The following is a 25,666-nucleotide window of genomic DNA, read 5'->3' as shown; positions in this document are numbered from 1 at the left end:
AAGTCTTTAGTATCAAAAAAGTCTCTGCTAAAGTCTTTCTATTGTTTTGTTTTGGTTAAAGTTTAACAACTTGTAATAGAAGCAGAAACTGTTCTGAGTCGCAAAGGCACATTCTGATACAAATCTAAATTTCCTAAGGTTTTGAATGTTATTGATTGCAGAATTATGATAATTCTAATTGCTATGGCTTGAAAAAAATTGGCTTGAAGCATGACATCAAACAGGGATAGTTTTGGTTCAATGGAATTTAGTAATGTAAATTTGACTTCCAGATAAAAGCAAGGGAACCGGGGAAGATGAAAAATACTACCTTTTTTCCTAAACGGCCCCTCTGACCTGGATTTCCTGGTGTTCCTTCAGGGCCCTATGGATTTATTAGAGAAAGAAAAAGAAATGATTGGGAAAGGCCTGGAAACAAGTTTAAACTGTGCTTCAAACTGGATAATTAAGTAGGCTTTTGCAATGCAGGGAAGTGGAAGAAAAAATGTTGTTAACTATGGCTGTGAGTAAGTTAGTAGGACTGTTTGAAGTTAGAGCAGAAATAAGTGGGCAAGTAGCAGGGATCACTTTTCAAACTAGTGGAAAAGCACTAAAAATAGAGGAGAAAAACCCCCAATAATCTTGTCCACACAGAAAATATTACTTTAGGAATAAAATTCCTTCAAGACAAACACTATTTTTAAAAGAAATGCAATACAAAGCCAGAGGAAAAGTAAGAAAACCTTGGGTCTGTCAAGTGTGAAGAGCAGGGCCCTGATGCAAATTGCTGGGAAGAAGAGACCTAACTCAGTAAGTGCTGGTGCCTACTACTGCCCACCTCTCAGTGACAGCATAACTGCATGTGCTGCCTGCTGATGAAGGGTACTGTGGAGCTACAGCCCCCCTGCCCTCCAGATCACTTCAAAACTGACTTTCCCAAAGGGCTGAATGTGTCCACTGCTCACTGGTTTCAATTTACCCAAAAGCTGTGTTAGTTACAGGAGGTAATTTAGCTTTAAGGGGAGACATATTTTGGGCCACTGTGGTGATAAAACAGGGTAAACATAGTTTAGGCAGATTTGTGAAGATTATTTGTTGCTTTGTAAGCTGCTGTTTAAGGAAAATATACTATTACTCTCACTCCCAATGAAACACTAAGACAACTGAATATATGAAACTGATTTCCACGATTAGACTAGGATAGTATGATCTGTCTGCATCCCTTAGAAGGAGGTCAAACCAAAACTGTCACATGAACAGTCCCAGATGCCAGAGAGGATGAGTGGGGAGGAAGGCAGCTCTGCAGCTGCCTTTGGAACATGCAGAACAGAAACGTGAAAAATGCCCCACTAACCACATCCTCCCAAACATTGAATTTCCAGACCTGCCTGTCTCACTGAGCCACAGAAGCAGTGCTGATGTTGTTTATTGTACACAAGTATAATTACACACAGTGTAGATGTGCCAGGGCTGAGCTGTTTGTGATAATTGCAATATATGAAACTTTCATACTTGCAAGTGTCTCCAGAACTGCCAACTCAGAAGAGAAAGTCAGAGTTGTATAGTTCCATCAGAAACAAAACTTGCTCTGTAACAGCTGGCCCTCCAACTAGTGTTTACTCAGACTCCACCATCACATAAGAGCTACACAGAAAGCAGCCAGAGGACTGCAAATGAGAACATGATGATTTTTGGTAAGGGAATCTGATGTCTGACTTGAGGCTACAATACTTGCTCTGGAAACTGTGCTCCAAAATATTAGTTTGCATTAAGAAGTTGCATAGAAGTTCATAGACGGATCTTAACTGCTAGGAGTGATGTTAGAACAAACACGCAAGTGATCTAATAATGTTGACTATGAAAGAGGGATCTGAAGTGAGAGGTTCCAGGTTGTGCAGTATGTGTGTCTGGATGACAAGTCATGAGGAATCAGTATTTGCTAAGACATCACAGATTTAAGATAGGAAAAGCATTTGTCCCCTCTCTCTACCAATCCTGAAAAGCTATACCACATAGAAAGCTCATTTCAAGACTGTCATCTCTAATTACATTGAAAATCAGAAAATTAAAAAATAAAGGAAGCAAGCAAAATTAAATTTGCTTAGAAAAAGCAAATGACCACAAAGTCCCCTTCAGCCTGAAAACACTTACAGGAATGCCCATTATACCAGGTTCACCAGGGGGCCCAACAATTCCTAGTAACCCCATCTCTCCTTTTTCACCACCTTCTCCAACAAGTCCCTGGTCTCCAGGGTCTCCCTAAAACAAAGCAGAAAAACCAAAGCATAGTCAAGCTGCTGCTACAGAATTACTTGTTCATGAGAAAAGTGAATTCTGAATCTTCAGGTCTGACACAAAACACACTAAAACTGATGCCTCTCAAATTCAGATCAGGCTCTAAGTTAGGGTAAAGCCCTTTCTATCTCATTCATACACTCCTACAGCCACATTGTGCCCCATCTGTGACCAAGTATCTGAGGTTGTTCTCTATTACATCCTCTGTCCTGGCACCTGCCACAGTCCCTGGCACAGCACTGATCCAATTCAGAGAGCAGAGCACCCTTGGGTTTACTCTTTCCAGCATTTTAGTCACTACAGAAATAAGCTGTACTCACTCGTCCAACTCGCATTTCTTTGTCAACCTATTCAACTTTGCAGCCCTTGCAGGGTAGATATGTACCTAAAAGGTACAGGAAAGCCTATAATATATAGGATATCCTATGTTAAAACAAAGTGCATTCAGCTGGGCTCTGTTTACCTGGTGAAATAGGATAAAAAAGGAGATTTGGGTTCTTAAGCTAATATCACTTCTTTACATCTGCTACAAAAACTTAATATACCTTTGTGCCATCTTTTCCTTGAACACCATCTTCTCCTGGAGGTCCTGGTTCACCCTTATAGAAAGGAACAGTTGAAAACAAAGTTATTGACTAAATTTCTTGACATAGAAGTATTGCCTTGAAGGAACTCATACTAGTTTTACATGTGATTACGGTTTTTCGGCCAACTTTTATGTTGCTGTTACAATTTATTTATCTTCAGTGCCACAGCCCACGAATCTCCAACACAAGAAAACATAAAAGATTATCAGTATTAGAAAAATGAGGCAGTGCCATGTCCATGTAGCACTGGAGACTTAGGAGAGACTTTTTTGTTTCAGAGTATACAACATGTAATTACAACAACCTCAAAAATATACCTATTCTGTCCTGAAACTTCCATGTTTATGTGGATAACTATTATATTGTTACGTTTAGTGACTTAGTTTAGGGGCATGAAAAAACATCATTATCAGCACCATGGCATTTTAGAATATTTGCCTTTCTCAGGTAAAGACACTGGTAACTTGCAAATATGTGCTGCCCTATACTAATAACACAGTATTTCACACACTGTGGTATGATTAAGTCCGGAACACCCATTATCAGGACCATTATCAGGAATTTCTCCTCTCCAAGGACAGGCAGAATTATGCAATGCACCTAGCTGGTGTACTTTGGGCAGAAGGAAAAGATGATAGCAAGAAGTCCATGGAACAAGAGAGTTCAATGGTGAGACTCAAGTCTGAAAGAATATAGTTTATATGCTCTTTTAAAAGCATCCTGGATAAAGTCTGCACAGGAAGAATAAGCAGGCGTGCTTGGTAAAATCAAGTGCTGAAGCACCAGAAGCAAATCCGATGTTTTAGATGGTAGTACAGAGAGACACATTACTTTGATGAGACTATAATATTCTCATTATCTCACCTAGATAGGGTATCCACACACAGAGTTATTGTGTGCTGTCATCTTAAGAGCTGGGCTGGACACCCTTGGATTTACCTTCAAAGCACTCATTCATGTCTCAGTGACAGAGAATCATAGAATCAATAAGGCTGGAAAAGATCTCCAAGATCATGGAGTCCAAACATTGATCGAAAGACATGAGACACTTAGAAATATTTCAACATTATAATCATAGAATCAAGCAGAATCATCAAGGTTGAAAGAGACCTTCAAGATCATCATGTCTAACCATCAGCCTAGAACCACCCCTAAACCATATCCCCAGATGCCGCATCCAGATGTCTCTTGAACACTTCTACAGATGGTGACCCCATCACCTCCTTGGGCAACTTATTCCAACACCTAACCACTCTTTCAGTGAAAATTCTTTTTCTAATATCCAGTCTGAACCTCTCCTTGTACAACTCAAGGCCATTTCCTCTCATCCTTTCACTTGAGACATGGCAGAAGAGACCAACCCCCACCTGACTAGAACCTCCTTTCAAGCAGTTGTAGAGAGCAATGAACTCTTCCCTGAGCCTCCTTTTCTTCAGGCTAAACAAAGCCATCTCTCTCAGCTGCTTCTTCCAAGACTTTGTGCTTCACCAGCCCTGTTGGTTTTCTCTCACACTTCAGCATCTCAATGTCCGTTTTGAAATCAGAGGCCCAGAAATGGACACAGCACCCCAAGTGTGGCTTCACTAGCACTGAGCAGAGGGGGACAATCACTGCCCTGGTCCTGCTGGCCACACTATTTCTGATACAGGCCAGGATGCCATTGGCCTTGGCCACCTGGGTACAGTGTTGGCTCATATCCAGCTGGCTGTCAAACAGCACCCTCAAGTCCATTTCTGCTGAACAAGCCACTCTTCCCCAACCAACATACTTTTTAACTTGCTACAATACGAAAAAAAAAGGTATCAGAAAATAGCCTCTTATTGAATTTGTCTGATAAATCAAGATTTCTCAACCTGCATTTCATTTGCAACATACTTTCCTGTTTTGGAAGAGGATTTGCATCCTCACTTACCCTTAAACCTTGATCGCCTGGTTCTCCAGACTTCCCAGCATGTCCAATGTCTCCCTGGAATATCACAAGAAAAACATTAGATTTTAAAGATCAATACTCCTAACAACGACAGGGTTTACGAACAGTGCAGTCATCATGACAACAACAATATTTCTTAATGGTTCATTTCCTGTATCACTATCTACTTGGCTAATGAATCAGATCCCTGATTTGCTTTTAAGCAAATTTGAAAATTTAAACAGCACAAAAGAAAATAATTTCAGCATTTACCTTTGCACCTGGTTCCCCCTGTAGGCCAGCTTCTCCTTCAGGGCCAGGAGGTCCCTGTATGGTACAAGAGCTATTGTTGCACATGATCACTAATAATAATTTTGCAACAACTAAACAGTACAGCCAAAATTGAAGCAGAAGAATGACATAAGACACTGGGAAAGAAGCATGTCTGAAAAATCAAATTAAGACAACACAGTTCTTTGTTCTTTTTAGAGCCCAACAAAAGAGAAGAAAGGAGGGAATAGGAGGAGTTCAGGAAATACACTGTGGGTCAGAACATATTGAAGACTCAGCAGAACACTAAGCCTGAACCTTTCATCATACCGGTAGGCTGAGCAAACATCTATGTTTTGTAAATCTAACTGACAACTTCATCACTGTTTAGGCTTGGAGCCAAGTAGATAAAGCCTTTGGAGAACAAAGCCCTTTTTGGAGGCTTCAGCCCTTAATGAGTTAATGGTATCAGACTGCTTCTTGTAAAGTTTACATATAAACCTTTTTTTAATAGTCAATCAGAAGACTGGATTTTGTGTGACTGAGGAAGCACGTTCTTTTGAATAAGCCAAATCCCTTCTGTATTAAGTGAGCTTATCCCTCAGGTACTTCATTACAAATGTGGCTAATACATTCTGTCACATTTCTTTCAATGAGATATTAAAACCAAAGCAAAAAACAGAAGCAGAAGTTAGCAAGAAGGCTGTCTGCAGCTGCTTTTCTTCATCTACAATTTGCAAGGGCATATGATTAATGTTGTTTTACTGTTAACTGCAAGGAAAACATTCACCTTCTATGTCAAGATGTCATGAATGTATGCTCAAAGACAAGGTTCTCAACAGAAAAAGCTATTTATTTTAGAATTTTTTTGGAACAGCTTTTAGTAAGAGTCTCTCAGTAGCTCATGGTATTTAAGTCAGCTGCAGGCAACAAAAAATAAGTTTCTAAACATATTGTCCGGGCTTAGTCAGTTGTTTGAGTGTTTGTAATTGCTATACAAATGATTAAAAGCTCACCTCAAAACCCATTTCTCCATTAGGGCCAGCATCCCCTGGTTGTCCTCTTGGACCCTGGCATTAAACAAAATTTTGGAGGCATCATTCAATTACCATTAAATTACATCATATAGTCTTCAATTTGTCTCTTCACAACTCTTCCAACTGGCATAAAGAACTGTATTTCATTGTCTTTCCTCCTGAATCCAGCAGTGTATTTCAATCCCATGATGGCATACAGTACCAGAGACCTCACTGCCAACCGTAACACACTGAAATAACAAATCTCAAATAATAGCACAGATGTCCTTTCTTTTAGACCAAAACCAAATTATTATCTGAACTAAGCTCTTCCCTTGATTAACTGAGACTTTGTTTAATTAAGGTTTGTTAGACTGTCTGGTTTGCTTTGTGGAAAAGCCTACAGTCTGGTGTGGAATTAACTGAAAAAAACTACTGTGTGCTTTGCCATGGATTTATCAGCATTTGCACAGAACAGTCACTGAGGCTTGAGCTTTTTTAGTAATATTAGTAACTATACCATGAGCATTTTATTATAAGCCTTACGTATAAGTAATAAATTTACTTCAATAACACATAGGGATTGTTTCCCAAAGCAGCATGTTTGAATTCTCTCCACATATAGGATCTGGGCTTTCAGAGTCGGATTTTTGTGCTGGGGGGTAGAAGTTGCCTGTAACCTGCTTACAGCTGATTCTATAGCCACTATGAATGTATGTCAAGGCAAATCAGCCCTCTGGATATAATTGGTCTTTGAACTTTAGTAAAGTTCGTATCCATTTACCACTTTGGGACTCATCTGTGTTTAAACACATTCTAAATTCAAAACATTTTGTTGATCTATTATTCTCATTCAAGAGAAAGATGCTGCTACCTGTATTAATGATAGAAGCCTTTTAAAGGAATATTTATTCTAGTTTGTTTCACTTCCTCTTACAGACTATGCATACAGTTTTGCTCCACCTGATGACCTGGCAGTGACAATGAGAGTATTTTCTTCCCTGGTGACAATAACGTAAATTGCATATGACTTACAGAATTTCAGTAGATGCACACATTCGACCTTGTAACTTCATTTAAGCATGAACAACTAAAACTGCAGTTAACTTGCCATTGAGAACTCCCTTGGTCCTAAAGTAAGTTCACTGATTTTCATTGGCAGCAATGCCATGGAATTCCACTAGGCAAGTGTCACAAAGCTTAAGTTTGGTTCACAAGCCAAGTATTTCCTCACATTACCATGGAGATAAGGCTGCTGGATTGGTAATTTATCTTTCCCCTGAAATTTTCAGAAGCCAAAAATCTGTAGCAGTATAGGGGACTCCTTTTAACCATTAACATCAGGTAATTTGCAAAGGATTTGACTGAAATGTCTGACAGGTAGATCAAGTTTGAATGCAACTTAGATCAAGCCGGTTAATAAAAATAGTTCTAACTGTTTACATTTCTCTGCTCCTTCACCAACAATTAGGGGTTTTCTGCTCTGTGTGGAACTCATGAAAGGGCCAGAAAAACTCAGCAGCTGGCTTTCATGTAGTGACCAGATGACAGAAGATGAAATCAAGCTGCTTGGATAGGCAGCTGAAAAAAGAGCCACGCGTTTTGTTTTGCAACATCTTCTGTCATTTTATCACTTCTGTCTAACTCCACAAACCATTTTGTGAAGACATTGTACTCTTTCAGCACTCGATAAAAATGGTATCCTGTTCACAGGATAAATTTTTTGCTTTTGACACTGAATTTATATAGTTTCTATGATGATGAGCACAACAGAATTGTAGGCTGCTCAAGAGCAGACCGCTTAGTTCAGTTAAGGCAGATGGTCATTCTAGAGATAAGAAAATTCAGACTTGGGACCAGAAAATGGCAAGAATTTGACATATAAGCCTTGCATTGTAAGTCTCTCAGATGTTGCAACATGAAGATAAGATACAATAAATGATACCCCAAATGTGCAATGACCTGCTGTAAGCATGTCAGCCTATGGATTAGTAGAAATAATATTAGAAAAAAATAATAAATACTAAAATAAATATAATTTATATCGGCAGTTCTCTTTCAAGATTTAAATTAACTCTGTACCATTTATTGTGCAAAATTGCTTTCCAGAAGCAATGAAAACACACAGTTTTGTCAACTCTGTTAGACTTCTGCAATATAAAATGGCAGCCTTCTCCCAAGTCCCACTAGGGCAGCACACATGCTTTCACTGTATTTATATAATCTGATTTACCCCCAGAGATGGTGCTGCAATATTATTCCTGCCATGGCTATATCTTGCAGCACATTACATAGATTTGTTGCAGATTCTGCATGATCTTCTGTAGCAATATTAGCCACATCAAAGTGAGCATGGCTTTGACACAGCAACAAGAATCCATCCAGCAGAGGAATGTCTGAGGTTTATTATAGTAGTCTCTTTTTTCTAGAAAATTTAACCTGCCAAATAGTCGAGGTTCCTGAGTTCCTGAATAACAACTCTAATATTTGCCTAAAAAAATATCACTAATATCTGTATTGGCACATACATTTACACAATACATAATAAAGATGTCTACCACACTGTGGTGTAAAAGCCACATAAGACTGTGGTCCAGACTCTGTCATGCTCTCTTATATCGTGCATCCCTTACTTCAGTGCTTCCCAATATGACTAACAGGTCTCCTAACGAGCAAGCTATGCTAAGCAAGGGAGGCAGACTCTAGCTCTGCAGTTTTGGAACAATTGCCCCACAATTCCTTCCTAACCACAGCTGGCAATACTGAATCTTGGTAAAAGAGATCTTGAATTGCCAGGGAGTTCATGTAATACATGGAAAAAACTTTTAAGCAGCATAAGGATCAACTTACTGGCTCTCCCATTGGTCCCCTGTCTCCTGTGGTTCCGGGAGGCCCAAGCAAACCCTGGAAGATTAAAATAAAATAAAAAAAAATCATTGGAAACAAGCTGCTTCATATTATGTGAAACAGCCACTTCCTTTTATTTCTGCTTACACAATAACTTACACAGGAACATCCAAGAAATATGTGCAGCCTTTTTTTTCTGGTTGACATGCAGGTGAGGCAGCCCTGGATAAATCCTGCCTCAGTTTCTTTTACATACGCATGGAGCTCAGCTGACCCAACATTTACCAGGTCCTTGTCATTCCCCTTAGAACCATGTGCTGCTTGTGTGCACAAACTGCCCTACACGCTGTATTTGAGACAATCAGTAAGGTTCACAGCCCACTTTTCTCTCTGTTCAACTTTTTTCATAGCACTTCTGTGTCTCTTCTAGAAAGAGTAGCTAAAGGAGTACCAGAGCAGTATCTTGTACTTTGCAATAAATGTACTATTTTACATAATTTCAATCTAATGAGGTTTTGCTTCGTTCGTTTCTTTATATATAAATACATTTAAAAGTTCTAATGAATGAAGAGGAAATGAAAACCCATTATATCAAAGATGACAGGCTTGTTAGCTCCTAAATCTGACCAGAAAAGGTAAGAGAAATATAGTGACAACCAACATTTTGAGTCTCAACCGCAGCACAAAATTACCACTATTACTGCTTTGTTTCTGTTTTCCTGCTTCTTTCTTTGCTGAAAATCCAGTGCAATTTGGACTGACTGGTAACCTGCTTTGTAAAAGAAAGCCTCAAACAGAACACACTAATTTCCATTGAAAGAAGCCCTAAAAGGAGGAATTTTCTCCTATACATGTGATATACATTTTACATGTTGGTACATTTAACCCTACATTGACAGCACACATCTAACCTAAAATCTATCAAATAATTAATTTTCTATGTCACAATGATTGTCATCCTTAAAACTACAATAAAACTAAAAAAAAGAGCCCAAACAAACTTATAATACCCCACTATAAACCACAATGGCCATTGCTTCTGCTGCAATTTGCTATCATTGTATTCTGTGGATCATCATCCATGAAAACACTGGTCTTGTAGCAGACAAGACCATGTCAAACTTGCTCTCACTTCTGGCCCTGATTCTTTCTATGAATAAATGCAAACTGTACTGTCAGAGTTTTCCAGCTGCTCTGAAGTAGATAAACTTCCTCATAACTGAGTGTCAAACAAAGTATGAGATTTTGTGGGTGTTTTTGGCAGAAGTACTAGTTAATTTCATACTTACAAGTGCACCCTGATCTCCCCTTTCTCCTGGATTTCCAGCTTTACCCTGGTCAAAGAGAAATACCAAAACATAATGCTGGCTTCAGCTAATTTCCAAACGCAGCTTAGAAATTAGTGGTTACTGTGTTAAAGCTTACTACAAAGATTGGCTCTGATACTTACAATGAGCCCAGGAACTCCTTTCTTTCCTGGATCACCTCTTTCTCCCTGATAAATAACCAACAACGTGTGAATTCTATGTGCATTTGGTAGATAAACTGCATATAGTTGCTGTCAGTTTAAATGCTGAGTAACGGCAGAAAGTGCAGATTCAGGCTTAGATGGGCTCACACCATAATAAGGAAGTACCTGGAAAGGCAGAAATTTGCAAATCTCTGGATTTGCATATCTCTGAATTAAATGGAACTCTACGGCTTTTGCCATGCTGGGTTGGTTTTTTGTTTGTTTGTTTTCTTTTATCTGTTTCTACCTCGGTGTTTTGTACAGTACTGAGTAATGGAAGCACTCACCTTAATGCCTTCTGTTCCCAGTTCTCCCGGAGGACCATCTGGACCTCTTGGCCCCTGAGTATTGAACAAGTGATTTGGAATACTAATTATGCATTATTTTTCGTTATCATCAAGGAGATGCTACTTAAACTTTAGGAGAGGGGAAACATTTTTCTACCATGAAAACCAATTTTCTTTGTATGTTAAGTGTTAAATAAAGCTTCAAAGAATAAAATAAGTTTCTTGTTTGCTGAATTATGAATTTAAGAAAGATTTTTTAAAAGTTTATAGGCAAAATGTTCAGTCTCTGTTGAAGCCAGCTTGCAGCCTGTTATTTTCTGCTCCCTTTTTCATCCACTTTGTATGCATGCAACAGACACATATTTAGAAGAATTTAGATGAGCACTGTTTATATGGAGTGCTTTCTTTTTAGCATATTATAAATTGTACATGCAAAAATTCATCATTCATTTGTTAATTGCTTGTTTGTTTGTTTATTTACACTTTAATTTACCCCATTGTACATGCAAAAATTCATCATTAAAGTCTAGTAAGACTTTAAAACAAGCAGATAAAGTTCTTCCATTAGTAAACCAGTTTGAGGCAAGATTAAAAGCAATTTATAATTGTGAACTGCTCTATTGTTAGAATAAAATATCTTTGGTAAATTGATTTTTTTAATAACCAATAGATGAACAAAGATAACCTGTTGTATTACTGTAGCACAATATAGCAAATATTATTGCCAAAACATTCCAAAAATATTATTTAAGATTGTAAATCTATATCCATTTCTTACAAGCAGATGAAAAATCCTTAAATAGGAAAATGCAAAATGAAAAAGAATATTTTCCCCTCGCTGACTTAGGAGGTTTTTTCCATAATTCTAAAAAAACCCATGACTGTTTATCCACGTAACATTAAATTAAAACCAGTTAATAACAACTTAAAACCAATGACCACTTCAAAGGAAGAGCTAGATAAGTATCAAGACAGAGTCAAGCTCTTTACAGCAGTATGCAGTGGGAGGATGAGACATAACAGCTTTCCTGGTGACATATGGGCTGGGCTGGCATCAGAGAGAACTAGTACGCTACCATGGCAGTGCCTAGAGGAAAATGAACTATGTTTTTATGGTGCATTTCTGAGTTGCAGAGAACCTTACATCTTGGGTCAGGGTTTACAATGAAGGGCATGCAATCATGACTGATTTTCAGAGTTGCAATAGGGACTTGCAAAATGACCGTTGGAAGCATGTCTGATTTAATTTAGATTAGTTTCCCTGGAAAAATATCTGTGACTCCCATATCTCTCCTGAATATTTTGAGAAAAAACATACCAGAATTTTGTTCTCTCTGACTTGAATTTACTGATTCACATCAAAACCTCTGTCAGAACATATGATGAGAACCCATCCAATTCTCTCTGGAGAAAAAGTGAAAATGTCTGACTAGTAACTCAGGAACAGTGTGTATCCAAAATCATTTAGGCTTTCCTTCTGAAACAGAAACCTCTCAAGAACAGGCCTTCCCTGTGAGCTGATATATAATTACAATCCCTGGAAGAGCAGAAATACTCCATGAGAACTCATCTGTCAGTATTTCACCACTGCTACTTCTGGCCAGCACGAGGGAACACAAACCATAAGAAAAGGAAAAAGAGGAGGCAGGAAAAGGTGTCTGAATACTTTTGATACCTCTGCAGTTTGGGACACAGCTTTTGTGAGTCAACTCTTGGGTTAGTGTCTTTTCTTGTTTTGGTATAAGCCAGGACTGAACGTTTACAGGTATTTTTTGGGCTAGAGGAAAGAAGCTACAGAAGATGACACTGAGCTGCTCCACTGCACTCAAAGAGAAAGGTTCCAAGCCAAAGAATACTGAAGTCTGTGGAAAAAACCTAGTGACTTCAATGTGCTTAGAGATCAAAACCAAAATACCAATGGTGTTTTCAAAAGTGATGGAGACCTTTATAAAAACATTCAGATTGGGTTCACATTACGATTATGTAATTGTGTAACCCAATTATTGAATTACTATACAGCATATTTTAAAAGAACGCTGAACATCTTGATCAAATTAGTGTCTGCACTTTTTCTGTAACTGCTACCTATAACACACACAAAATGGGTTGTGATGAAAATCCAAGAAGATTAAGCAGTTCTATTGTCCCCTGATCTGAAATGTCTCAAAAACAGGAGGGGAAGGGACAAGAAAAAACTGAGGTGGAGTGAGGACAAGTCATTAAGCTGGGGGAGTGTAGAAGGGGAGAAAAGATCATGGAAGAGCTGTGGAGGAATCACCTAGGGCAACATAGGAAGGGGGAAATTAGAAGTGTTGAGCAGCTAAAGGATAGTTTTGGTGTTTCTCAGACTTTTTAGATATGTGACCTGTCATTTCTCTTTGGGCATCCTCCATAGGGCTGATCAGGGAATGGAATCTCAAGATGAAATATTAAAGGAGGAAAACAGACATGTTTTCATTTTACAGATTTGCGTAATAAAGAAATTTCTCTCTAGGTTTTATCTTCTATCATTAATAATTACCAGATGAATTCTTTGAACACTTGTGACTTCCTTTTAATCACAAAGAGGGTCATAGCTTGGAGCTTGAGAAATGGGCCTGTCAGGAGACTGCACAGATTCTCAGACCATGTTACAAACGTAACACACCAAAACCTTTCTGCTAGTCACATAGATCTCCATTTCAAAGGAGTGCACGTTGACAGCCCATGGCAACTGATCTGATCACTAATAATTAAGCGAAAAGGTCTACCATTTAAAACATCAACCTTCTACTATATAACTTTGAATTGAAAGTAAAGTAGAAGAAACCAGCACGATTCTCTGAGCCATGCCTGCCTTTAGCCAGCCACAGAACAAAGGGTAGGAATCCAAGGGAAAGGCAATCTAAAATCCCAACAAAAGCACACTGTAACATTCCTATAAATAGTATGGTGTGACTCCTTATTGGCACAGATTAGTTGGATTGTATAATTTCTTACTATAGGTAGTACAGAATGAGAGATACACTTGATTTGCCTGCTGTTATTTAAATTAGGTTGCAACAGGGCTGGGGAGTAAGGCTGCCAAACGATTGCTATTTTTCCTTTGGTATGGGTTCAGCTTTGTTTTTAAAATGGAATATTTTACATGGAAAACTTTAGGATGATTAACTGAGAAAAATTTCATCTAAGAAGGCAAAAAAGCACCAATTAATTCTTTTTATTCTTTCTCATCTTGTCTCCTAGATACTAGAAGAGTGAAAATAACAAACACACTATGTAGGCACTTCTCTTTTTTGGTGGTTGACATAGAGAATATTAGAAAATGGCATCAATTTAGTCTCACTTCCTTTGAACAATGTAGATAAACTCATTTGGTTATTGATATACCATGAAGCACACTGGACACTTGTTTCACATAACCCTGAAATGCACACAGTTTTCTATGTTCTGTATTCCCTGCTGTGAGAAGTAGAAAAGATATCTCTCATTAAAATTAAGCACTGATGTCCTTAGGTTCTTCATGCCAGCATAGACAAACCTACCAGCTGCTAGAGATGTAAGTTGCTGCTGCCTGATTTATGGCCATTCACTAAGTCATTTATCTGTGTTTTCAAAACTAAATTTCATGAGCTGAATTCCAGGAAAGTAAGAGCAGAAAAATTACTGCTTTTGATCTTTGAAACACCAAACATCAACTTGAAGAATAGTAACTGCTAAGAATTTTAGCATATTTTGGGAATTTTACTTAGGTCTCACTCATGAAATGAACCTAATAAACTTATAGTTGTATTAGTGTGAGATTATAGTATGAACTAAAAGCAGAACTAATCTCTAACATTGTGGTTTAGCTCAAATATTATCAAGCATGCTTTTTGTTGTTCTTGTAACAATGGCTTCATGGCTGCTTACACTGTCAGTCTTCCTGACTAATGTATTTCTTCCTTCTGGTCATGGAGAGAAATTCCTTCTCTTACATAGATATTCCCACCCCCAGAGTGTCATTCTGCCACTGAAATATCTATAAAATGGTGTTCTCCCTCTGTGTTTTCATGAGATTAACATTAAAAAAATAAAGTGTGCATCACAAAAGGACCCAATCTTCGACACAATTCCAGCTAAGTGCATCAAATATCAAGTATGAGCTAAGGAAATTTTGTGCTAGTACTATGCTCAGTGGCATATTCCCTCAAATCCCTTGAGAGAGAGAGATACTCCATAGACTCCTAGACAGCCTGCCATCAGCTGGCCAGAACTCCTAAGTGTACTAGAGAGTGAACAGCTGGATACTCTCAGACAGAAGTAAGGCTGCTGGGTAATCTTGGATGCAAACACATTGCTGAAAGGGCCAGAATTTATGAAGTGAACGAATTCTACTCTGTGACAGTGCAGAAGTAGAGGGTCAGTGCTTCCTAGACTTCCCACAGATTGCAGCTGTGAAGACGGGATACGTTCTAGTTTCTGTACACAATGAAGGGGAATTTCCATATGCTTCCATTTAACTTCTGTATGTGACTGTGGTATGCATTTTTCCAAGTCCTGCCACACAGAGCTCAGAGTTCTGACATTTCTCTTTCTGAATCCAGTGATGAAAAGCCCCAGGTTTCAAGGCACCTCAGATATTTTCCTTATGTGAAATTCCACTTTGAGTCTGATATTTTGACCTTGAGAGCAGGCAAAATTCTCAGTGGCTTCAGTGGGAGCCTATTCTCAGAGCCTGAAGATCTGGGTCTGTTCTGAGACTCTCTTTCATAAAACATTCTCAGTCACGCTGGATAGAGGCAAAAGGCATAAACCATGACCTTCAAAGGAAGCAACTGTACATGGGTTATATACCAGATTAATATTTGCAAAGCACTGCTCTCTGCTCTAAGTAACACGGAAGAGCAACACTGCTTACCCTTCTTCCCTTAGGTCCCTGCAGCCCTGATGGTCCTCGTGCCCCTGAAGATCCCTACATATCAAACAAACTTATTACTCATTGTCTTCTAAACACAGATTTCTGAAAATTACAAGGTTCATGCACCTTGAGCAACAATCAATGCAATGAATACAAATCAATCACTTTCACTCACAGTTCAATTAATTGTGTCAGTACAACTTATCTAGAAAAATCTAAATAAGAGACTCTATGTAACTGTGTTCTAACTAAAAATTGTGATGTCACTGTTGGATAAATTACTTTTGTTTATATCCTAAGATTTCTGAGGGATACTTGTATTTCAATAACGTTATGTTGAAAACCATGAAAATTAAAAGGTTCAGTTTTTATCTGTACTGAAGACTTATGGTAGACAAATTATAACAATTATACACAGAAAATTTGAATATAATTATTTTGATTAACAAGGAAACCAAACACATAATGAATATCTTTAAATTATACTAGGCATCAATGAATTAAAATAATGTTATGCAATCATTAACCATCCTTAAAAATTCTGTTCCCTTACTTGTCTCAACTGAGTGATTTTTAAATGGATGAGTAAATGACATAATCACTTTTCCTGACTAATGAATCATCTTGATAAAGAGCAGGTGAACAGACTTTGTGTCTGGATGGGTAAATGTTCATGATGTTTTTATAGACAGCAGTAGAAAGTAGAAACCATTCTTAACTTCAGCAGAGCAAAAGGACAATCTGAAAAAGGTACATTTTATGTCAAACCAAAGCACCACTCTATACCTACAGGTAATCCCTCTGGCCCCACAGGTCCAGGGCCTCCTGGGGGTCCTGGATAGCCCTAGAATTAAAACAGACATAGAAAAAAGACAGAATAATTTTATCAAAATTGTTATTATAACAAAAATAATAAATCCAGTTATTTACCTGAAAAACTGGAGCTAAGTTAATAACATATTTAATCTTGCAAAATTTATTCCCAAAATTTTGTTTAAAAACTAGATACTTATTTGGATATATCCCAATAATCATTAAAGCAACCTAAGAAGTTTTCCCACACACAAGCACTAGTTGGCAGGGATGTACTGAAACAAAAGATGCTGAGTTCTAAATGAATTTCAAAATCCTCTCATGAAGGCCGTGACAGTGGGAACAGAAAGTGGACACATCCTGTCGTGGGTGGAACTGGCCAAGACCAAATGCCAAGAACAACTCTTGTCTGAGGACTACGACGACTTACTACTGCAAAAGGTTCTCACTGCTGTGACTTAAGTGGATTTACATATGTCAATAAGCATTTGTAATGGTTGAAAAAAAGCAGCCTATTAGACTGGATACTATTATAATGAATCCTCATTTATTAATCTCCCTAATAAAATTTTTTTGGATTGAAAGCAGCTGGTTGAAGGTAAATCTAGATTAGAGAGATTTAATGAAGCACAGAATGCTTAAAAAATCATTGGCTCTGCATGGATCATTAAGTTGGTCCACAGCCTGATGGTACTTGATCCCCTCCTTGCCAATGGACACCCAAAGAGTAATTATTGCAATTATTTAGTAATAATATCCATTTCCATGACAAGAATATCACCCACTGCACCATGCTCATGCCCACATCTGCTGTTTCTGTGTCAGGCCACTGAGATTTCATCCCTCATCAGTGTCAGTTGGCACAGGATGCAGTACATTGCATATAAACTCCCTGGCACCTCCTTGCAGTGAAATGTTTAAGTGTTCTCTATACATTCTGGAGCCCTCACGGTGCTTGCAAGCAAACATAAACCCAAGCCCTAAGAACTTTTTGTTGAGAACTTCAACATGGATGTGACAATGGGCACATGTGTACACTCTTTCACTTCTGTACCCCAACACACTAACATGTCAGTGGCCTCTGGGCTGGGCAATGCTGCATGAAGTGCTGCACACTGACTTAGGACAAGTGCTGTTGTTGCCACAAGAGTGGCACCCAGAGCTGTTAAGGGTACTGGGCAGTAGCATTAGAGGTGATGCTAGTTACTAGTCTATCTACTAGAATAACCTGGGTTACCCTAGTTTACACAGGAGATTGCTATTTTACTTTCCCTCCTTTTAATTTATTATGTAAGGCTGCTTACATAATAAAATGCATTTTCACTGAGCAGATCACTTTGCAATATCACTGCCATAGAGGGAATAAAGCTGTTAAATGGAACTTTGTAAAAACTGTGCATCATAAATACTACTCTTTCCCATAAGGCTTGCACTGTCAGAATGGTGAGAATTTATTACTGTTTTGAAGAGTAAAGTATTTTTATAAGTAACATAATTATGGATTCTACATTACTTGTAACTTACCATGACACCTTTTTCTCCAGGAGGACCTACTGGTCCTGGACTGCCTCGCTCTCCCTTTAATAAAATAAGGAACAAAAAAGAAGAAAAAATAACAATGAATGCTCTTTCCTTGACTTGTTCCATACCCACTGAGTATACCTGGCAGTACATAACACTGTTGGTTCAGGGACTGCCCTTCATAAACAGTGCAGAGACCTCTTTTAACTTTTTTTTTTTTTTAATTTCTGCACTGCTTTCCTACAAGCCCATCCATATTTTGAAAAGATTACAAAACTGAGTTTCTCTGTCTTCCCTTTCCCTAGAAGACTTAAGAAGAGATTTGGTACTACATCAGTCTCTTTGAACAGCTGCTAGCAGATTCATTTTTTCTCTCTGTTGGGTACATCATATTAGTTATGTCCCTTAATCTATAAAATTCAGGACAGTATAGAAAACCAAAAATTTTGTTCCTGTCTCCCTCCTTTTTTCAGAATGTGTTAGGAAAGCACAGATCTAAAAGCAAAGCCAGCCCCTCAGCAGCTGCAAAAGTAATTCGAGTAGGAGAGACAGGAAGGGTCTCTTTCTTGTCTTACATACTTTTTCATCTTTTAATCATGTGACATCCAGCCTAAATATCAGACTTAGCTGTAGATTATTCTCAAAAGAGTACACTTTTATTGCATATAGTACACATGACATAGCAATAACACTATATTTTATGTTGCATACTGTAATTATGCTGGAAATATGTCTTTTAAATCCACATAGCATGTTTACCTTGTACTATTTAATCCATGAAAGAGAAAGACAATAAATTCTACAGAAACAGCATAGCAGTGGCAACAATTCTTGCACCATGAAAAAGCTTCCTTCCATTTGCTGATGACAAATTAATTAGTCTTTTGCTGCCTTTTCCCTCCTAGCTAAACTAGCAGTAGTATCACAAGGTAATGTTTGTTGGGCCAAGTGTAATTTTAAAGAACAAGAATCCTTTGACATGGAAGGATGATATTATTATTAAAACCATATGAGAATTGTCTAAATTTTAGTTTTAACAAGCAGTGCTTTCCACTGATTTATTTCCTTTCGCAGATTATATAAATTATAATCAGATTTTCATGAAAATTCTAATATTATATTAAGACTTTCTCAATAAAATATCTAAATAGCAGACACCAGTCTAGGTGAAATAATTCAGCCCTGCAGGAAAGAAATACAAATGGTGCTGGATCATTCTGACAATTATGTTTTTATGATAATTGAAGCTGACATGCAGTCCAGTAATAGTTTCCTGTTTTTCAGTTTTAAAATACTCCACCTAAATAAAACCATGTTAAATATGCTTAAGCTATTTATACTGTTCTAGTCACATTAAGTCTGCCAAACTTTGCTTTCATAAACACAACTGTTATTGCACAGCAGACAAAACTAACAATCTTATCTTTTTTACTCATTTAATGCATAGTCGAGTTTTATCTTTCTACTTTTGTTTTCATTATGTAGCAGTGCAAAACCAGCGACTACTGTATAAAACAAGTATGATTTATGCCAGTTTCTCTGAATCAATAGCAGTGAATATTAAAGTAGTTGACATAATATATCAAATCTAAATACCAAATCTATCAGGTCTAAATTAACTGTGAAGTAAAATCACAGTTACGAGATACATACCTCAAACAACGGCATTTGGATTACCATTTATTACACCCCTGTGCACTGAAATAGCTACAGGAATATTAGCACTAACAGTGGTCACTAAATGACCTCTCACCAGTATTTTATCACTAAAATGGTTTTCAAAGTTGATTTTTGCTGCTGAGAAGTCAGACACATTATTCTACCTTTTCACCAAGGCTTCCAGATGGCCCAGCTTCTCCAGGTAAGCCAGTTGATCCCTGCACAAAAAGAAAGCATACTGTTATTAGCACAATGTACTATAGTGGTTCATGGCTGACAGCTCTCCAGCAATAGAGCATGGCACATTTCTTCATCCCAGAGAACCCTCATTCTATCTGTGTAAGTGCACCTATGGGAAAGTGAGGGCTGCACAAGTTGTCCTGGCTTACAATCCAAGCAGAAGGATCCCTGCACCCAGACACACTAACATGGCTACTGCTAGAAAAGAAATTACATCAACTTAATCACAATACTACGCTTCCCACCTAAGATCTGCCCCTGAGCTCAGTCTTGCACTGCCAGAAGCTTTACAAACATACAACTAAAGGTGGTAATCACTCTGCTAGTGCTTCAAGCTGATCACAAATTTTAGGGGGAATAAATACAGTGGAACAAAGTAAAATCCAGCCAAAACAAAAACTATACTAGCTCAGGTACTGTCAGAATTTTCCCTTCAAGGGTTGTAGCCCCAAATGCCTTTGAAGTCAGATGGTCAGAGCCTTTCAGTCATTCAAAATGAAATAACTCTCTCCTGAGGCTCTCCCACAAATTTCCACTGGATAGAACAAGTACCACCATATGGGAAACATGAGAGGAAGTACTTTTAAAAAGCTTATTCCCAGTGCTTGCAATACCTAATTTATTATGAAACCTAAAAGAAAAAGAAATTATAGTGCAAAGTCCCAAGTGAAAAAAGTATGATACATTGAGATTGAACTAAAAGCACTAAGTTCTCAGAGTACATTGCATGACTGCTCTTGAAACATGGCAGAAATGTGGAAGCTCCTAGTACTGACATAATTCACAACTGCACTATGTCTAAAACACTTTAAAAAGCAAAAATAAAATACCAATTCACACAACTGGCATTGCTACCTCTATGTGTAGGAAGAAACTAGCTTAAGTAACACCACACTGGCACTTAAGTGTGGGGTTTTTTTATTAAAAAAGCATTATTTAAAAGAAAATGTAGCTTTTATCTGTATAATTTGAATATAGTTCAGTCACAAGTACTTTAACAGAACAGGTACAAAGCAACTAAGGTTTTATGATTACTTGTTTTCTTGGACTGCTAGCTACTCTGGAAATCCCATAGTTTAAATATAAATACAATGAGCCATCGATACAGCTGCCTTTGAGGCTGACAATACTGGCACAAAGTACTTTTTGGAAGGGACTAAATTGATAAACAGGCACCTCTGTGGCTTCTGGACTGATGTATTATGTGTGGGAACCTGTGTATTATATGTCAGAACTGTGATGTCTCTTGGCTTGGCAGCAGTAAAAGATTAGTTCTGGTGATATTGGCACCAAGGCAATGGCCCGGACGTCACTGGCAGGAATGAGGGACTCTCATGATGAACTCTGAGAATGAGAGCTACCACTGCTACCAGTTACAGCCAACAGTGGGCCTCAGTGCCAGGCAGAAATCTGTGAGACAAAGAATTACCCTGTAATCTTGCTTATCATGATAAGAGGTATGGAGGTACAGTTTCAAAATGTTAAAGACCAATCACTTTGATTCTCTTATTCCAGAAAGGACAGAAGACATAATCAGAGCCAAGATGAAACTCAGACTTATTCTCTTTCCACAGAGACACTCCTATCTCCCAGCCAATGCCACACTGTTCACAGGACTGAAGATGCTGATCAGAAAGATGGGGAGTTGTGGCTTGCACCAGCAGTGAACCATTTACTATACAGCTTCTGATCAAGTCCTCTTTTCAATTTAAAAGTATTGTCTTCCTGACTTGGTTGCTCTGGGCTGAAAGAACAGGAATGACTAGGAAGCAGTGACTGTGAATTGAACAAGTGCTGTTGTATCATCTGGCACATTAGGACTAGCCTATGACACCTTCCAGAGCGAGCGCAAAGGTTGGTTATTAAATAGAAAGTTTCCTATACACTGGCTATTCCTCAAAAGAAAGTAGTTTAGTAAAGAAAATTTACAGAAAAAAAAGTAAACACAAAGAAGGTAGATTTTCATCAATACAAATGATGTAAAAGAAACTTGGCATAACTGGAATTGGATACGTATGGAAAGAAAAAATTAGTCAAGATGATTAGAAGCGAAGCCAGTGAAATGCTTCAAGACTTCAAGAGGTATGAAGCAGAAAAAAGTTCATGATGGGTTAACTGAATGCTCTTCCACTGCTCCATTCAAAACAGAGGGAAAAGCATCTGAGACTGAGAAAAAATAGGGCAGGTATTTACAGAGGTAAGAAATGAAAAAAGCTTAGTTAGGAATACAATTTTGGTCCTTAAAACACTAGCATTCAGTGATATTAGAAAAAGAGAGCAAAGCATCTTGTTTCATCAACATATTAGCCATAAAGTGATGTTTTCCCTACAGACTTTCCATAAGGTCATGTGGCTCTTTAAATCCCAGATTTGGATTAGTTTATTATAAAGACCAGCTACTACGACTACATTAAGATTTCAATTCTCTCTCCTTCTTATGTAAGAGAATTAATACAGTTCAAAGCAGATTTGTTGAATCAGTATCTTCCAGCATCCCTCCAACCCCTTGGGGAGCAGTGGTGGATTTCAAACATAAAATTGAACGAATTAGAAAACAGAAAAGTGAGGCAAGAACCCCTGAAGTACCTTATTAAAAAAATAGTCATCAAATTTACAAGGATTTGTGTAAAAGTATCTAGTGACAATAACAGCATAATAACAGCATTTTAGAAACCTTCCTGACAGGAGTATTTTATGGAAAATGAGTCAGAGACTAGATCTCACAACTAACACATGCCTGAGAAAGACAAAACCATCTTGCCAGGGCATATGCTCTGTGTTAGAAACTGGACTGTAGCTGAATAATTGAAAACATATTGTACACTTCATGCAAACCAAAGTATGGAGTAAGCCACTGAAAAAGCTGGTAGTGAGAAATGAATATTCAGCTGGTTCCAAACATTCCTGTGGAAGCAGTTACCTGCCAGGTTGTACGTTAACATGTTCTTCCATCGTAATTGAAAACTATCCAATCCAATGTTATTTCATTTACAGTTCAGCATTTTCAAACATATTTATTCAACATTTATTTAATGAGATGACATAATATTTTAAATTTACTTATCTTGCCACACTAATATTTTTCTATTAACTTGTTTTGCAATTTCGAATTAATTGCCAACAAATTTGTCCTGAATCTGTGCTGAACCACTTCACTTCAAATCCAACATTTAGCATATCATAATCTCTGTCTGCGCATTAAGATTCACACTTACGCATTTCTTTAGGAGTCCATTTGCTTTATACTTCAAGAAGGAATTCATACATTTTGACACAGTACTCAAAAAAATCAAAATGAGGCAACACTTAGGTTTGATTTTAACAGATCAAAATCTACTTGAAGATCCTTGAAGATTCAGGCCAACTATCTATCTTAAAAAGATAACAAGGCTGATAGACAGGAGGAGGAAGAGTGGATGCTCTAACAACCAGCTTCTACAGATGTCATGTACAGGTACTATTCCTCTAGCTGATATTAGATGATGAAGAGCACTACTAGCAAAAAATCCTTCAATAAGCAACAGCTTGATTAAGCTAACCTCCATATATTGTAACCTCTTTCTCCACTCTTCTCAAGAGAAAAACTGGCAGGAATTATAGTATATCAGGTCACCTGGGGTAAAAACAAGAAGCACAACATAGAGTATCATTATTACCATTCACTGTAAAGTCCTTCATAGAACTTACACTAATCTCTATCCTGCTGGTTTCTGAAAGCAGCTAAACTAGTTCCTTCTTCAGAAGCCCTTGGCAATGCCCCATGCATTCAGCCGTCCTTGAAAATAAATGGCTTTCCTCAACTGACTTATCTTTTGGCCTATATCCCCAAAGCCCAGACTTTTCATGATAATTCAAAGAACCCCTTCTACTGAGCATCCTGAAAACATCAGTTAAAGCTCACTTAATCTTTTCTTCAAGCAAAAGGAACTGCAGTTTCCATCGTCCCTGAATTATGCATCCCTGGTGCCTAACCCAGCTAATTTTTTTTTCTCCAGGAGACACAGTATCTTCTTCATGGTAATTTTTCTCAAAAACTACTCAGCTCCCAGGCACATGGCCTGACTGCAGCATTTTCATGCTGTTCATGGATTCTCGCAGACAGACCATTTGCAGCCTGCTCTGGAGCTGCCACTGACAGCCTGAAAATCACTATGTTTTCTTTGCCAGACTGTAATTTTTTTTCTTTTTTTCCAAGGGAAAGCACTTTTCATTTCAGCTTGGTTTCCTCCTGTTGTTTCAACCTGTTGCAACCAGGCAAACTTGCTGACATGTAATTTTTGAGGATTATTTTTCCAGGATTTTTGTTAATGAACTCTGCTTATCTCAGTTTGTCCTTTTGATACCAGTTGCACATGTTGCAGCTGACAGTTCTATCCACATACTCTGTCTTGTGCATAAATGTCAGTGATTTCTAATTCAGAAGTGTATGGGCCACAGGCTGAAGTTCTTTAATGGAGGTGGTGAGGTAAAATAGGAATTAATTTGCACTTAGTTAATGAGAGTGGCACAGTCTGGGTAAACACTAGCATTATCAAACACCAAAACAATTCTAGTAAACAACTGTTTCAAGTTCAGATGAGTTAAATTTTGTGTCATAAAAGCTGAGTCACGAATCATTTTCTTAAATCATCCCTGACATTTTACGAGACAGATCATTTATATGAGATGCTTAAAATTTTTTTCAGGTATTTGCGATCCATCACTGGACAGCATCACATCTAAGCGTACAAAATCCAATTGCACATGTCAGGAAAACGAGATTTTCATCCCCCAAAACATAAGGAGAGTTTTCTCAGTAGCTGTTGGGGTTGTTTCTTTTGGCATGACTTCCGAAAGATTTTGTCTCATCAGCAGTGTACATCTGCTCTGCCTGCTGATCCCTTACTTCTCACTATCTTAACCAATCCCTCTTCAATTGAACCTGATGGTCCTGCAGTTAAATGAGTATCTTGCAGCAAAGGGCAGCTTCTGGATTCTACTACAGCTCTGGACTCTGCTGAACCAAGCAGCCCCACCTAAACCTGCACCTCTTCCCCTCTAAAGAAACACTACATATGCTGTAGTTTTTGTTATAGGACTCAGTTAAAAAATAGTGTCTGAGGTCTGACTTGAGACACATTCCTGATCTAGTATTAAATGTGTGTCATTTAAGCTTATGAGCACCATGAACATTTTATAAATTTAGTCTGCTCTGTTTCCACAGCGGACAAGCATCCAGAAATACTTTGGCAGAAGTGTGCTCTAAAGAATCATCAGCTTCATGTGACCTAAGAAATGTTGGATGGTGTGGCTTCTAGCCTACTGACAAAGCTGTATTTCAGGACATATTCCAACTTAGTAGACTGAATAACCAAGTGTTATAGTCCAATCTCCTGCTATTGAAACTTGCCTGTTTGTGCCTGGTTGCCATTTGTATTTTTCTAAGCAGACACTAAGCAGGACTTGACCTGGGAAAGCTGCTACAGAAAAGAAATAACTACTTTGGCACCTCAAACAGCAGTGGCAGATGTATTAGTGAAAACCAGGAGATGACTGAAAGCCAGGAAAAGTAAGAAAATTGAAAGAAGGCAACACTTTAGTATCAACAGCAGACATGCACATGTGCTTCATGGCATAATTTGCTATGAATTCAGCATTTACAGGATTTATTATTGCAAAGTTTCTTCTTTGGACAGCTTATTCAGGTAAGTTATCTTACGGAAAACTGGAATGCTGTGATGGATTGCCTACTAGATGATACAAAAAGAGTATTGTATATTTTAACCATAGGCTTAAAAGTATGCATTATATTCTCTAATTTGAAAAACTCTGTCAATAAAGATAACGAATAAACAGCAAACCATAGACAAGACAA

General features: G+C 38.0%; 1 protein-coding gene across 1 annotated transcript in view; it reads right to left on the bottom strand.

The window, feature by feature from the left end:
• The window catches only part of COL24A1 (collagen type XXIV alpha 1 chain), a 123,827-nt gene that overhangs the window by 27,944 nt on the left and 70,217 nt on the right, over positions 1-25,666 (bottom strand). The window contains exons 25-38 of the mRNA XM_029959727.1: positions 19,737-19,790; positions 17,917-17,970; positions 16,370-16,423; positions 15,580-15,633; positions 10,701-10,754; positions 10,354-10,398; positions 10,193-10,237; positions 8,907-8,960; positions 6,057-6,110; positions 5,044-5,097; positions 4,774-4,827; positions 2,820-2,873; positions 2,131-2,238; positions 311-364 (exon numbers count right to left, since the gene is read on the bottom strand). Of these exons, the coding sequence (XP_029815587.1) occupies positions 311-364; positions 2,131-2,238; positions 2,820-2,873; positions 4,774-4,827; positions 5,044-5,097; positions 6,057-6,110; positions 8,907-8,960; positions 10,193-10,237; positions 10,354-10,398; positions 10,701-10,754; positions 15,580-15,633; positions 16,370-16,423; positions 17,917-17,970; positions 19,737-19,790 (792 nt within the window). The remainder of the gene's footprint in view (positions 1-310; positions 365-2,130; positions 2,239-2,819; positions 2,874-4,773; positions 4,828-5,043; positions 5,098-6,056; positions 6,111-8,906; positions 8,961-10,192; positions 10,238-10,353; positions 10,399-10,700; positions 10,755-15,579; positions 15,634-16,369; positions 16,424-17,916; positions 17,971-19,736; positions 19,791-25,666) is intronic.

This window comes from Manacus vitellinus, unplaced genomic scaffold (genome assembly GCF_001715985.3).
Source record: "Manacus vitellinus isolate BGI_N305 unplaced genomic scaffold, ASM171598v3 scaffold_21_pilon, whole genome shotgun sequence".
In the NCBI taxonomy this organism is placed as follows: Eukaryota; Metazoa; Chordata; class Aves; order Passeriformes; family Pipridae; genus Manacus; species Manacus vitellinus.
This window is presented reverse-complemented; position numbering and strand designations above follow the sequence as displayed.